General features: G+C 39.4%; 1 protein-coding gene across 4 annotated transcripts; it reads right to left on the bottom strand.

Moving 5' to 3' along the window:
• Positions 1–257: 257 nt before the first annotated feature.
• On the bottom strand, positions 258–15644 carry LOC107219558 (cyclic AMP response element-binding protein A). Of its 4 annotated transcripts, XM_046744222.1 has the most exons (8): positions 14972–15643; positions 13262–13727; positions 7735–8038; positions 7196–7491; positions 6506–6853; positions 6141–6284; positions 5221–5425; positions 258–1363 (listed from the first exon to the last, which is right to left on the bottom strand). In XM_046744222.1, exons 2-7 carry the CDS (start codon positions 13325–13327, stop codon positions 5246–5248), a joined length of 1338 nt encoding a protein of 445 aa, XP_046600178.1. In that variant the 5' UTR covers positions 13328–13727; positions 14972–15643; the 3' UTR covers positions 258–1363; positions 5221–5245. The 4 variants fall into 4 exon arrangements, with proteins under 4 accessions (XP_046600178.1, XP_046600179.1, XP_015513301.1 ...); XM_046744223.1 differs by lacking the exon at positions 258–1363 and having other exon boundaries at positions 1518–5425; positions 7211–7491; positions 14972–15644; XM_015657815.2 differs by lacking the exon at positions 258–1363 and having other exon boundaries at positions 1518–5425.
• Between the last annotated feature and the right edge of the window lie 1060 nt (positions 15645–16704).

Raw genomic sequence — 16704 nt, 5'->3', positions numbered from 1 at the left:
CTCAGGGTAACGCGACACCAACGTTATAAGATACGAGGTCTGCGGGGTTCTGTTGTGTTTAGTAAATAAATTTGAAACACAAGACGAGGTAGATGGGTATAACATTATACCAAAGTACCTAATTTGTATTTCGTACAGTAAATGTGCCTTACACAGCATATCGGGTTGCATATTGTATAATGAAAAATTTATTGTAGAGAACGATATTCGTCACACAGACACAAATATCTGTGATTAAATTTTTCACCATTTTTAGTTCAATAACGTGTTAATCGATCTCAACAATCTACTCAGAGTTCCGAACTTCGTCCATTGTTGATTTTGACGAGACGAGTTATCCTCAAAAACTTGTCCATCATTATTAAATACCCGAATTACCACCTAGGATTAAAATTAACGCTAAACGTATTCAATTTGTCGCTTTAATGCGGCAATAATGCGATAACGTAACATTTTTCACCACGACCAATTCAATTGCCGCATTGCGGAAAATCGGAATCCGTGCCCGTTTAATCCGGCCGTAAATAGATGAAAATCGAGGATTAGATTACGAAACGACCTCGACAAATGGGGAAAACTAGTACAGACAAATCAATGGAACGTGTAATTTGGTTTTTCACAGTGTGTATAGGTATATTGGTTAGCGTTTCGCTGAAAGACAGGATGTAAAATCTGGTTGTAACTGATCGCGAGTTCCGTCGATGCATAGCGCTGCACTAGATCGAGTAAAATCGAGTAAAATCGAGTTACGGGATGGCCGCACAGCTGTTCGTGAAAATCGAGGAAAAGGAAATGCGTGTGAGAAAATACCTTGCGATATACAATTATACGGTAATATACTAAAACTGCAGGCGACAAACAATTATAAGTCTGCACGTGCTGAGTGTACGGCAGGCGCTCTATGTGCAAACTTAAACGAATTACCATTCGAGTTATAGGAACCTACGCCGAAGCACACGGAACGCGTTAATTAATAAGCCGAACTTCCCGCGCCAACGTTGATAGTATATTGTGCTGTGCTTTCAACGGATTCTATATTCCAAGACATTGTTACACCCTGTGAATAATTTCGAATACATATGTACGTCAAAAGTTTCGGAACTGTATAATATTGAATGCATGGAAAAGAAGTAAAAGAATATTTAAAAATTTATCGTTATCGCAAGCAACGTCGCGGATTGTCGGCGGCAGATGTATTTTCACTTCAAGTATATTCTTACGCAGAGTAATTGATCAAATATAATACTGACATAATTTTAAGTAAACTTTGTATAATACCCCATTCGTGTAATTTGCACAGGTGTAAAAAGCAGGCAGCGTTTTCTGTCGGTCGGTCAGTCGGTATGTCGATCGATGGCTAAACCTAAAATAAATATACAGAACTGTATTGGTGCTCGATAAATGATCGCAAAATTCACAAATTCAAAACGACGTTATGTATGATCTGCATAAATATATATATATATATATATATATATATATATATATATATATATATATATATTTTCCCTCTTTAAATCCACAGAGACACGCTTTTTATAATATTTATGCAAAATATCGTCGAGCGTCCAAATATAGCACGAACTTAATGCAATATAACGCAATACAGTATAATATACAAATTATACGCAATTAAATTTATCATAGCATCCACCCGCAGCGTGAATTATAATTTATAACGGTACTTATTCCTACGAAACGCATTTATAATACCAGCGTGTCTAATTGACCATTTGTTATACAACACGTCAATTGTACCTATCAATCGATTTCTGGGACATATGCATATGTGGATTTAATATATAAAATATGACTCACGTGTGTATGTTATATATTTTATCGTGAATATACATAGATATATACTTTTTCACGTATATCATACGCATATATTAATATATAGAATATTAAATTCTCTTCGGCAATACCATATTATATCAACAAACGTCATATATATTTCATCATGTAACTGTAACTTTCAATATAAATAAATCACTGTACAACGTGACGACGCAATTTCTTCTTTTTTTTTTTAATATCCTCGCATATAATATAATATGTGTATACTTAGGCATAGGATATATCGTTTAATTATAGATATATTATCTCGTAGTAGGACCGTTTACCTGTATACATTTTAAATCAACGTATACATACATGCTGTAATCTAAATCTGTAGCACATACTTGGAATGTTCCAAGCTAATGTAAAATTTTTATCGGATTTCGGTACATAATATCATAATACATAATACATAACACGTGGGAGACCGCGGGCTAAACTTGTATCCAGATTCAAAAATCAAAGCACCATTATGATTTGAACGATTTAAAGGAATGTCGTGTAATTTTTGGATATTTTATCGTTAACCGAAAAGTCGATTTAGCCAACGCGCGCACAGTGTAAGAATTGCAGAGAAAAAAAAATCCAGATTTTCATCCCCCTTTTTTTTGACATAAGACTAGACATCTCTTTTCTTTTTCCCTGACTTTTTGAACGTCGATTCTTCAACATTCATATATATATATACATACTCTATGCAACGTCTTCTACTAACTAGGCAAAAAAATGTATGAAAATGTTTTATGACGAATGCCACGGTTTTGTAATCTTTTTAAGAATACAGGTGAAATAATCAAATAAACGTAAACGTAAACGCACACAGACAAAAGAAATACAAATAAAGTTCACACAATGGATGATTAGAAGGGTTGTGCATGTTAGAAGGGTACCTGACCCGATTCAGAGAATTTCAGTACCCGCACACCCGTACAGGTCGATAGTAAAATAATTTCACAATCACCTGGTAATGAAGCAGATATGAAAGATTCGAGAGAACAAATTTCGGTGGGCCTCTAGTCTGATTTTTTGAGAACAGAATATCCAGAACTCATAATGCCGGACGGCTGAAGAAATGACACATGTCCGAGATTTTTGAAAATCTATGTTCAGTTTGTAAATACCGATATTTTTGGAGAAGCGAAAAGAGCCGTAACCAGAGAATTTTGGGTAATCCGAAATTTCCGAGTAGCCGAAATTTTCGGTTCCCAACCAGACCCGACCCGAAGAACTTCAGTTCCGACACACCGTCGCACACACCCCTAATGATTACCAATTCAATATCTTATCCCGAAACGATAAGAGACGATTTTACAAATATATTGTTTCCTTCTTTCTTCTCAATCTACGCAATACTAGTCAAAAATTGAATTTTTATGGTACTATCAAAAATATCGACGTGTCTCTATATTACGTAACAGAGTAATTTCATTTAGGCATTGTTTATTTAAAAATAAAACGTCCTGTATAGATCGACCAAACTGTAATTTCTTTCTTCTTACAATAATACATACTACCCGCGGGATTGTCTTTTGAATCCTTGATATATCATAGTATTTCCGTTTAAGCACCAGGTGTACAATGCAAATTCGGTTATTACTATACCAAACAATATTAAATTTCGCTTCCAATTTTTCCTTTTTTTTTTTTTTTTTTGTTAAATTATAATAATTACTTGGTTGCAGAAACTGTGTAAACCGAATAAACAGTTGCAATAGTAATAGTAACCGTGTTATAACGCTAAAATAATAAAAGTGCCGACAGTAAAGCGAATGAAAAACGCTATCCGCCATCCAGGATCCGTCATTGTCGCACGTGCGGTAGAGTTTCACCCAAGGTAACCTTCGTATCGGCACCAAATTTAAGTATACAACAAACCGGGTTGCCGGATTCGTGAAAACAAAAATATATCTCAAGGTTTCGAGATTTTAATAATACGCAGCTGTGGTAAAAGCTGTACGGATGAGGAAAATCGGGACTTATGTTTGCGAAATTATTAAATAAATATATATATATAACAATTTTCTATGGAATTGATCGGCGTCACCCGTTGGAAGAACAGATATTTTTTTCATGAAAACTTGACGAAATTTTAACGCCTGTATACATAAAACGGTTGGAATAGGTAAATATCTGGCGTATGGTCGTAGGGGCACAAACACCGCGTACAAATATGACAGCGCACGTGTCATCAGTAATTTTATAGTAGAGCATGTTAACGCTCATTATAAAACGATTTTCAAGTACATTTAGGTATGTATATTTACCGCCGCACACACTTTGCTCTATCATTAAAATTGAAAATGGTCGTTTGCATCATGCCCTTCATCTCGATATTTAATTGTTTATATCATATAAACGATTTGATTGCCACAAAAAACAGTCATCGATTCACGAAAGTTAAATATTTTACGTGTATCCCCCCCCCCCCGTTTATTTTGTATATTCGCTTGTTTCTTCTGAAAGTTATTCGATACTCAATCGATAAGTTTCAAAATGATAAACTTTTCAAAAATTTACTTCAAATTCACACCATTTCTGTTTATCGGATTCTTCTTTCACTCGAATATGTCACTCAACATTGTAAAAATATAACGCACACGATACCTACACTACGTACTAAAAATTCGTCAGTCGTATATCTAACGCCGTATGTATATGTATAGTGTGATATAGTTATTTTTCAATTATTTATAATTATAGTAATTACATATAATAACGTGGAATAGTTCGCAGCAATAACTGTTTTTCTCTACGATTTTTTGTTGTTGTTTTTTTTTTTTTTTTTTTTTTATATATTTTCTTTTTTGTACTTTCAATGCGATCGTCGAGTGCCCGGCTGGCTATCTATTATACATAATTATACCTCAGGCAACTACTATTACCTTGTACGATTGATTGAATTCTTCAATTATTCGACAACTTTCCCGGCCATGAAATATTCTCTATTATTATATTACACAATGCTTGGGCGTGCATTATATGTATATAAAAACGTTAATCAGGCACTGTTGATTGGTCGACTTACGATAAATCGCATCCCCCGCGATGCGATAACGTACGTAATTAGACATTGTATAATTGATCAAAATTTTTCACCTAAATTCGCACATACTAACCCCGACCACGAAAAGAGAAAAAAATTCTATCGTGAAATTTTTATCTGAGGAAGCCCTCTTAGGATTTTTTAAGTCACGATTGTTATTTTATAATCATATCTTTGATACGCGTTATACTGCGACATAGGAAAAAAAGTGTAAAAGGCCCAATGGTTGTACCTTCAGCGATTTTCCCAAACGAGGAAAATATTTTGGCGAAAATTCTTTACTTATAACGTACAATGCAAATAATCAAAACGACGTAATCGTTTTTTTATTTTCCCACCAAAAGTGCGCGGTCATTCATGCTTCTAGGAGGTTCGCAACATCGCCTGAAGTCGCTGCAGCTCCCTCAGTAACTCGCGATTCGTTCCTTCGAGCGTCGTTAGCCGATCCTTATAGCTCGAATTCTCCTGAGCCAATATCGTCACACGTCTCTCAAGTCCATCCATGTATTCCTTTTTCTTTCTTCGTGACTCTTGCGCCGATATCTTCAACAGATTGACGAACAAAACGAGTTTCCCAGATTATTACCCACGTTATCTTTTATCTTCCTTTTCACACAGAGTATCAGCAACACCTGACAATTACACGGCGCTCTTTCTCTCTCTCTTTCTCTTTCACTGTCTCTCTCTCACTTTCTCTTTCTCTCTCTCTCTCTTTGTCTTTCACTCACTCTTAGCAAAGAATGTAAATGTACGACAGAATATAAATAGATTCCCATTCGTCGCCAGCTCGTGGTCTTGAAGTTAGACAATAAATTCGTACGGAACGTCGTTAGATTTGGCAATCATTAATGCCCAATCAATGTTCTTATCAGCCAATACGGAAAGTATTCACGATTATAAATGATTAGAAAGCCACCCCGCGATTGCTATCAAACGCGAGACAAACATGTATGTGCATTCGCGACCGATATGCCGAAATATAAATTAAGTGTACAAATTAAAATTTTAATAATAAACTCTGATAAAAACTGATTACGAAATACACTACACAGCCAGGTTTCCGATTCGAGTTTAATCTATGTTCACTAACAATAAGGCACCCAAGATTTCACGTATCTATTTTCCAAGTGGAACTACGCCCTCAACATTACACGTTTCAAAAATCGTATTAAGAACAAGAAAAAAAAAAAACAGAAAAAAAAGATATTTCTAGATAATGACAAGAAAACATTTTTCAATTTTTATCAATTTTATTCACCTTGTTTTTAATTTTCCTGCGTACTTTCTTCAGCGATTTTTCCTCTTGCTTCGTGAGCGGGAGTTTCGTTGGTACAGGGTAACCCTCGGCTATCAGCGTCCGTTTCTCCTCGTCCGTCAAAGTTAGAATACCCGTCGAACCCTTCTGCAAGTATAAGAATGAAGTTTACAAAGCCACCTACTGGCAGAAGAAAACATATCGACTTCGAAGAAAATTTTTCTCTCCTTCCTTCTTTACTGAAAAAAAAAAAATTGACAAAGCTATTTACAAAATTTTGCTAAACGAATCATTCCCATACAGTCCCTTGTTTGGAATTCCGGAAAAACTAGGTGTGCCGTATTATACATGAAATTTCCTATTTTTACCGGCTGGCAAGAAATCAGCGGTGTATGAATTGGCTGCCTGGTAACGTGACCGTGAAGGTGATGTCCGGCTGCCCCTCTGTTTCCCGGAGAATTTGAAACCCCGTTGAACCGGGGATTCAAGAGTCCTCGAAGACTTTCGGACACTCTCCGTTCCGGTGAAGAGAATGCAGACACTGCGCCTTCGCTGTCGGAACTCGCGCTGCTCGGCGGTGTTGGAGGAAGTCCCTGCCTCCCGCTGCCACTTCCGTTTCCGGCGGCGCCGCCCCCGCCTCCAATCGACATGCCTGTCGAGCTAGAACTCGAACTCGCGGTCGCCAGTTCGCCGTTCGACTCGTCCAATTCTGTGCTCTGAATTGTCAGAGACAAAAAAATAAAGGAGAAATGGAATGTTGAACGTGATCTAAGGATTAGCTATGCAGAGTTTCCACAACCTGCGGCTGTAAGTTCGCATCGACAGAGAGAAGCGTTGAAAACATCGATAATGATTTGTATATCAGTTGGGATCGTTTTTGTTGAGAATACCAGTTGGGACAATTAGATCACAATATGTATTTCATATCGATTGGCAGTTTCGACGATTACGGTCATCCTGATCTGCACTCGGCTTTGATTTTGGCCCATTTTCGTTCCAATTTCGCCAAACCAAAAAAATCAAACCGACGGTAAGTCCATTGATAGGGTAGGCAATACCTGGTAATACTCCACCTCGTCATCCTCGCTGTCGCTGGTCGCGTAAGGAACGGAGGATCGTTCAAATTCGATGTGGTAATTAGGAGCGATTGCGACGGTTTCAATCGTGCCTCGAGCAGACAGGGATTCAGGGCTGAACGGTTCCTCCTTGATCTGCACGGTAAGGGTGGTCAGGGTTTCATTCGCGGTGTGGGGCGAAGGGGAGGCCGACGGGGATGGCGAGGGTGACTCGGCGCCCGCTCCTCGTCCGGATGCTCGGTTTAGCGAAATCGCCGGGAAGCACTCCTCCTCCATGTCTGCCAATTAAATTTCAACAATTTATTATCGGTTGAAAAGTAAAATAAAACCACGAACATTCAAAGTATCGAATCGAGATGATTTATACATGTGAAAGAAATTGTAACACAAAATTTGTGATTAATACATATGTGTACCTATGTGTGGTAAGTACATATAATATTTGGTCTCGTGAGTGATTCCTTTTTCATTTACAGAAAAGTCTCCGAAGATAATAGTCAGAGTAGATATTCTCGGCATACCGTCTATCCTGTTCCTGAGAACTAGGACCTGGTGCCCGTTGAGGAGTGTCGTGGATTCGGGGTTTTTTCCCTCCCTCGGAGCGTCGGGACTGTCGTTGCCGGGTATCGCCGGACTCGACGGAGGGCTGGAGGCAAGGAGGCTGTAGCTGTGCTCGGATTTTATCGGTCTCGGACCTCCAAGAGCAGCGTCCGTCATCAGACGATCCCTCAGGACTACGCCCGGTTCCAACTTATCCCTCGACACGCAGGTAGCGCTGCTCCATTCCTCGTCCCGCATCGACATCGGGACGTCGTGTCCCATCGCCTGGAAGAATTTAGGAATTGACTTGTTCTTTTTCTTTTTTTTTTTTTTCAAGTTCTGGAATTAATTTGTACATACATACACAGCGTTAAACCAGTTTGCGTAAAATTTTCTTTCTATTTCCGTTTTATTTCTTCGATCGTCGTATCGCGCGTAATTAAAAGTAATTATTTATCTGTGTACATGTTGCCTGCAGTGGGTTAATTTTTTATTGTAGATGCAGGAAAAAAGTGTAATGACGATGAACGAGAGATTGAAAGAGGAAAAAAACATGAATGAAATTCCAATGTATAAAATAATCATCTGTATAATTCAGCTTGCTTCATTCGTTCAATGAAATAGATCTGCGTATAAATAAGACTTGTACAGCGGTAACGAGATTTAAATAAATTTATGCCACGCACAGATAGAAACGAAGGGAGAAAATATACTAAAATACATCGTATATTCAGCAGGTTTCCGAGAAATCTTACTACAAGAGGTTCGTCTGTAGGTCGTTCATTGGAATGAAAAAAATAAATAAATAAAATAATAAGAACAAAGTAGAAGTTCAAGGATTCCAGAAAAACAAATTACCAAAATTGCAACCTTTGTACGTTTCCCGGTAATGAAAATTCTGATTATCGTTCGATGGATACCGATGAATGTTATTGACGAAGCGTTATGATATGAATAGAACATTCTTGTAACAAATTTTTCTGAAAATACAAATTAATCTCTCGACAAAAGCTAAGGGTAATAAAAATATAACAAAATCGATTAATCTTTTTCGTCCCTGTTCGTTTTCCCGCCAAAACTGAGGAATATTTCGAGCCAATTACAGATTCGAGAGTGGGAAAAAAAAAAAAAAAGAAAAAAATTCACTCAACATTACATCACTTATGTAAGTAAACGTACGCACGCATTAAGCTCGCAAAGACAAAAACGTCTCTCCATGTTCAAGAGCTAATTGAAAAGAACGTGAAACGGGGAAAGAAATATGCTGTCAAGTGCAATAACCATCGTTCTCGGAATCTCGAGGTAAAATAATAATAAATACTAATAAAAAAAAAAAGAATAAAAACAATAAATAAATAAGTAAATAAAATGCGCAAAAATAAATTCTGCACACATATACATTATACATACGCGTACCGTGCCCATGCATAATGTGTAAACGAGCCGTGCATTTCGTATACGGGGAGCGGTTATTTATATATAACCGCGGCGGGAGAAAGGGAACCGCGCGGTGCGGTCAAGTTGAAGGCCGGGCAGTCCCCCCGGGACGGACGGGATAAAAGCGTCGGGCCCCGCCAACGGACGAGCGGGGAGGAAAATGAGGAGGAGGAGAAGGAGAAGGAAAGGGAATGAATTACACATCGCGAAACGCGGCAATGCGGAACTTGTGCCATCCAAGGTCACTGTATAGGTTCGACTCATCACCGCCCACTTCATTCCGGCCCTTGGCAAATTGCAACAACATTGCCCCCCTCCCCCCTCCTGATATTAATCCCGAATAGAATTGCGGCGTAGGCGTATACAGACGAAAAAGAGGAAGAAGTCTAAGAGATAAGAAAAAAAGAATGGAAGAGATTGCGGTAGGGGGAGGCGGAAATATGTCCAACAGAAATAACAGGTATCGTCGTCAGCGATAGTAGTGGTAGTAGTAGTAGTAGTAGTAGTATAGTAGTACGTTTTTTTCAATTTTACAATACAGTTCACCACGTATGCGATATATATATATATATATATATATATATATATATATATATATATATATGGACGGGATCGATTATTTTGAATTTGAAAATAATCTGATTCAAAGAGATTCTCTCCTTAATGACGTTGTACATGAAAAAAAATCGTTGAAATTACTGATTGTGAAACACGTTATATTCGTAAAGAAAAAATAATACGTATAATTTTTTTTCTCAATCAGCAATAAAGATTCCAACTCGTTACTTCCGGCGATATTTCAACTCGACCTCAAACGACTCAAAAAAGATCAAATACCTGAAGAAAAAAAAAAAAAAAAAAAAGGCAACATCAACAATGATCGCAGTGTTTGCATAAAATATTATTAATTGTAAGTTGTACACGCATCGTATACCTACGTATAGATTTGCAATAATTTAGTAGACTATAATTGCAACGCACCGTAATACTGATTTCCTTCGTACATATGTCTATAACGGGTGAACGCGCGTTATTATATTCGCTAGCTACGTGATATATAATACCTGTTGCATGTACACACACACATGACACGCTATTTCGTTGAATGCAATTTTTGTATTTCTCATAAATACTGCCTACTATACACATTATACACTGTATGCTGTTCATCGGTATCACAGAAAAAAAAAAAAAAAAGAAACACGTTAAATGTTTTTTTTTTTTTTCAAAGTACAATTTCTCGACCGTAATGCAGAGAAAACAAACAACTAGCCCTACGATTTTATTTAATCATCTGGACTGGCTTGGTTTTTCTTTTTTATCTAGATAATATTATTGGGAATTTGCCCGTCGCGGAACAAAAATGATGTACAGAATCCGTTATGAGCAAGAGCCTAAACGTAATACGCCAGGATAAGTTTCGTGTTCTCGCAATTGCGAGGAGGTGCTAAATTTTCCCGCACAATAAAGAAATGCAAAGGGAGGAAAAAAAAATAAATAAAATTACCGTCATCAAATTCTTACGTACCTTCCTCATAGACATATCGGTACAATGACAATCCCTATATTATTATACGAATATCCAACACGTGTGACGAAATGCACCATATTCTACAAGCAAATGCAAATGTTGTTTCATACACAAAAAAATAACGCTCGTGAGTTGTTTAAAAAATCGAGTAGAAAAAATAGTTTCAGAGACGTTAGGCAGGTATCATATACATATAATACAATCGTGCGGATAACTGCGTACGCCCGAACACAGAGAGATAAGATCGTACGTCTTACAGTTAGTAAGTAAGCAACCGATACCTCTAGCCTGCATAACGGCCGGATTGGTAATAAATGTAACAATTTACAGACGCATTGTCGAGGACTGTTATATTCGAGCGATAAGAGCGACCAGTCGTACCGTCCGGCAATGATCGATATTTACGGGCAGACGATTACTCGATGAGCGATGTACCGAATGCCGTGATACCACCAATACACCTTCGAAATCCGTGCAAAGTTATAACTATTCTCTTACCCGATAGTACACGTGTGCGTTTTGTAATGCCGGTGCTGACCGTGAGTGATAAGACACCTGCATAAGCAACATTGGTCTATGTTATACCTTAGACATAATATAACAACTCGAGTGGCTCGCCGGTGTTGCAAAATCGCCCAAACGTGAGTCAGAACTGATTATTTAGTCCAAAAGGATCCGATAAACTAACTTCGTACATATCGGAACACTTATGTTATGCAATGTAACTAAGAATATATGGACAAGATATGCTTAGGTATAATATAATGTTCAACGTGTGGTAAAGGAAGAAAACTGCGTTGTTTCATGGAGAAGAATCAAGAGAGAGAAAACGGAAACTGTACGGCAACAATGTGTAAAAATCTAATCACGTAATTCATAACGTAGATTAAAATTTAATAAAAGTTATGGGTAACTTTTTCTAAAATTCCTTGGAACGCGCACCTTTCAAATTTTCAAACGTCTACACGATCAAACAGATATTTTTTCATCCTATTACTATACCATGTGCTTAAATGTTGGCAAATTTTGATCCATAAATATATGCTGAAAACGAGTAGAAAATGAAAAGTGTATGATAAGAGTCGGATGAATTAAATATGAAAGGCAAACATAACATGTATCCTTAATACGCGAATTAGTAACGTTAATGGACGCGCAAGGATGCGGAAAAATTTCTTCGCGAATATCAGTCGTAATAACTAATGGTACGAGGTATTTGTAATGGTTATGAACATCTCCACAATGCCGTCTACAGATACAATTATACGCATGTATAGCGTGGACTCAGGTGCATGGGCAGACGTGTGATGAGGGACACGCGCGATCCCCCCTGTTTAATGGCGGCTCATTTTTTTCCGCTCAAAACGACGCAAATAATACAAAATACACTTGACTCCTCGCTCGTCGCCTCATTTCAACGCCCTGGCGATCATAACTGCCCTGACGATGATCAGGTTTACCGGCGCGGCGCGCTATTGTCGTAAAGATACTTCCGAAAAATCGCGAATGGTGCAGGTAGAGAAACGAGAGTGAGAGAGAAAGAGTTAGGAGAATGAACAAAAAATAAAGCAACAGATACGGTAATTCATTTTAAATGATAATTATAGGAAGCTGTGAGATAAGAATTGGAAGAAAATCGAATCATAGAGTTAAATTGCTGTGGTAAAAAAGCAGAGAAACAATCTTCACTCAGGAAATAAAACGATGATTCGTTCGGAGGAATTTGGAAAGGCTCGTTTCGAACGATTTTATTTCCCTAGCCGTCGATAATTGATGTGCGTTATCTTTATTATATTTTGTTAAATGATAAATCGATCTGGGTTTCTATAGCTTGTACCCGCTCATTGTCATCTTTGTCTATTTTCTACTCTTCTTTATTATTTATTTCTTCTAATCGTCGATTCTTGCATTACAATATTCGACATGTAGAACAAGGTGATCGTCGTTGATGTTAGTGTTTACCGCAGTTGCGATGAATAATAAAAATTATTCTTCCAGACCTCACAGGTACAAATTCAATGGCTGAGTAAACAGTAATCGTTTTATTTGTCGAGCTGGTGCAGAAGGAAGGCTGCGTGCTTTGCCTTCCATGTATTAAATGTATATTTGCAATTAGGGAAGGGATAATGTAAGGTATACTCTTCCATGTACAAAAAGATTTTTCACCCCCATCTTCTTCTTCTCTTCCTATTCTTCCCCATCTCATCTCCCGATACTATCGCTTCTGGACAATACCTTTGCAAGTACTAAACATTTAATACATGGAAGGCAAAGCACACAGCTTGCCTTTTGCACCGGCTCGACAAATAAACCGCAGACCCGAACGGTTATGAATGAAAGTGGAAAAAAATGATAACAACGCGAAGTGAGAAACAATGGTGAGGAATGAGGGCGAAGGTGTACAATACAAAATAAACCAAGGAACGTACGTTGCGAGGTATAATGGTGGTAACAATCGACAAGAATGACGAGAGAAGAATGGCGATAAAAGGCGACGGAGATAAACGAAAGAATCGGAAAAATATAAGCTGTTCGCTTACCGTCTCGGCAAGATACGACTCCCAGAGTTCCCGCAGATCGCTCGTTCCAACGTCGTCGAACTCCATAATATCCTCTCCCTGTGTTCGAAGACTGCAGTTGACAATCAGTTTCTTGCCCCGTCGGTGACGTTATTATTCGTGGGGCTCAATAACGTCGAGATGACGATGAAGACGTCGAGCGATTGCCGCATTTACCGTTCGACAAAGAACTATAGACAATTCTATCCTCGACAGGTAAGGTAATCAAACGAGATCGCAAGTTGCGAATGTGTTTTCAGCTCCCATGACGACGAAGACGAGGCCGTCGATGTTGGAAGTGGAAGACGATACCGTGACAGCATAACAACCGACCTCTGCTAGTTTCACTTCCGTTTCCGCTGCACCGTTCGGTCAGAAAGCCCGATGATCTGATCTACGCACCTCGCATTTTCCTTCAGCCTCCCCACCGAGGCAGTTGCATCGGCTACTGTAACAAGAAGAATTCCTTGGTAGATTAAAACTGTGTCATTATTGATGAGTGAGTGAGTGAGGCCTAAACTCGCATCGAAATATCGATATAATTTCTCATTTCGTTAAGCTCTTTGCCCGGTCAAGCTTTTTACATTAATGAGCGCGCGCGCGCGCGCGGATGCTCGCATGGAGATAAATCGCGCATCGGGATCAATGGACCAGCTGGAGAGGAGCGTACGGGATATTAAATCTAGTACAACACGTGCTTGTGCCGAACTCGCGAACCTTTCGACTTGCGCTAGGATTTTCATACCGGCCCGCATGCGTGTGTCAACGTCGAAGAATTAGGAATTACACGCAAATAAACAAAAAAAAAAAAAAGCGGACATAGGTACACCCTTGAATTTTCCCGCCTTCGCGTAAAAGTCGAAGCAATTGCATTTTTTACACGGGCATCAAGGAATACAGGTGTACGATGTAACGACAGCAACAACCAATCGTACAAGCGTTCGCGTTATCGAAAACTGCCCGACGGTTCTTCCAGGCTGCATGCAACAAGTGTGCAGCAGCGTGGAATGGCGTGAAACAAGCGAACAACGCGGACCCTCGGCCGATAAGAAATCGGGTCGATTGATTGCAGGTGCAGCACACCTTTTACTAGCGTATAATGCGCACGGATCGTTGTGTGCTTCTGTATCCGGGATGTATTATTACCGGTTGCACGTGAGATTAATCGATACTGCATGTATACACACGATCGAATGAAAAACAATAGGACCGATGTGGTGGGTGTGCTAAACTGGTTAAGGATTTTCGACATCAATCTTATGATCTACGCAGTTCGTCCTGATCGTCGAAAATGATGTTAAACGTCTGTTGTTTACACTCGCTGCAGCGCCAACTGCGTACATATGTATTCGAACGAAAAACTCGTCACCTGCAGGCTTAAAGACGTTTACAAAGCCTTCTTTACGTCGGCGTCTATTCATTTGTTCCGCTGAGGTTCTCGTTTTTTTTTTATCTTTTCTTTTGTCTCCGAAGCCCTAATCACTGCAGGAGTCAGCCTCACCCCGCGGTGTATTAACAGAAATGAACACATACGGGTTTTAAACACGATGATTAGCCTACCGTCAATTTTTTACTGCTTGTTATTGTTCGGGAAGAAGGGAGTGAAAATGTAACGCCGGATGATCAATGCGTGCGTGTGGGCGTAACCGATACAGTAGAAGATACATGGTGAAAATTCTATTTTTAGCTTACCTCGAATAGCCTGAATAAGATAAAATGCAGGGTGTTCCAGGAAGTTCTTCCGTCGGTTCACCCACGTGTTCTCCTCGACACAGAAACACTGATTATCAACGGTCAAAATGAGCAGCGACGAATCAGCATGTAACGCGGGAAGATGAGAAAAAAGTGTTTAACCGGCAACGGCAACGGCACCAGCGTAATATATTATGACAAATATGTCACACACTGTTAACAGCCACAGAGTTTCACATCCCGCACAGTCTCTTCCTCGTCCGTATGTATCGTAAAAACACGACGCGCGCACACACAACTCCTAACACACGCGACAAAAGTGTGCAACGATCGCAGATGCGGATCAGATAGCCTAGCGTAACGGCGAAAAGAGGAGCAGCGGATCAAGGATGGACAACCTGATTTGTGAAAAACGAGCAACGCCGGTGAAAACGGCAACACGACACAACAATACCGATCGTAAAACTGGCGCGCACGGTCGTGGGATTTTTGCGCGCGCGCGGTCCTCGCTTACAAGTTATAACATACAAAAATATATACTCCGCGTAATATGTTTCGCAGCGGTTGTGAGGAAGGGTCTTATCTTCCTTCCGTCGGCATCGAGCTCTAATCGCAACTGTGGTCGACTGACGACTGGAGAACGTCGCGGGGTCCCGCCGCAATCGAATGAGGAGCTTTAGCCGTGCTGCGCCTCGCCGGCTCTCAGCCAACCACCGCTAACCACCTGTTAATACCGCCGCGGTTATCGCGTCAGCCGAGGATGCGCGCGCAACCATCCCTCCGATCCTCCGTCAACAGAGTATACCGGCGGCGGTAACATTTTCCTATGAAAAAAAAACAAAAAAAAAAAAAAAAAAACAAAACAGTCCCGAAGCAACCGAATTATCAACGGTGCCATTCCCGAGTTCCCAGTCCTGCTGCAACTGCTGCTGCAAATATTTTTCTAGCTCTATACATATACTAACGTTCGGGGTACATTTTGCTCGCCTGTGCGGCACGATTTTGCGTGTTACGTATTTACAGGAAAAGAGAAGACATGACATGTTGAATACGCCTCGTGGGCAGAACCGGCAAACTCGCATATAATGTACGATACATAGTCGCGCGCTTTGAATATGAGGATAACAATCGCTCCTCGTTACGCAAGCGAGAGTTTTACTTTTATTTCAGATTTTTATCCGAAAACTTCGTCGATGATGCACATTCAAATGATTTCTATTCCGTCGACTATGCAGAGGACAGACTAAGGTCTTTGCATAAAACTTGATTGTTTCGTTTTTCTGATTCTTCGTAAACTCTATTATGGAAGAAAAAAAAAATACACAGGAGAGGGAAAAAAAACAAGTTTTACTACGACCGGACTAACGGTTACTGCAGAGGATATACGTATACGTTAACCGTCATTGATGCCCACGATTCTGGTTAAAACGTACAATATTTGAACAAAAAATGTATACCTATCAATTTTTCACTTTACACGTAGACCTAAAGAGTTTTATAAAAGGTTATGAAATTCTTGTCCTAAACTAACGGTCCGTTCTACCGTTTCAAAGAGAATTCCGAAAACCGAAACGCGTATCGAATATCAATTAGCTACGTTAAAATTGATAAGTTACTACGGGCAATGAGTGTACAACATGCAGAGAATCCTCGTGGTCGGTTGACTGCAATGTTACCGAAGCATACGACAGTGTGAGAGCTCTTGCAGACAATAGAGTCGTGTTACACACATA

The sequence above is a fragment of the Neodiprion lecontei genome, chromosome 6 (assembly GCF_021901455.1).
Source record: "Neodiprion lecontei isolate iyNeoLeco1 chromosome 6, iyNeoLeco1.1, whole genome shotgun sequence".
Lineage (NCBI taxonomy): Eukaryota > Metazoa > Arthropoda > Insecta > Hymenoptera > Diprionidae > Neodiprion > Neodiprion lecontei.
Note: the sequence above shows the minus strand (reverse complement) of the source record. Positions and strands in the feature narration are given on the sequence as shown.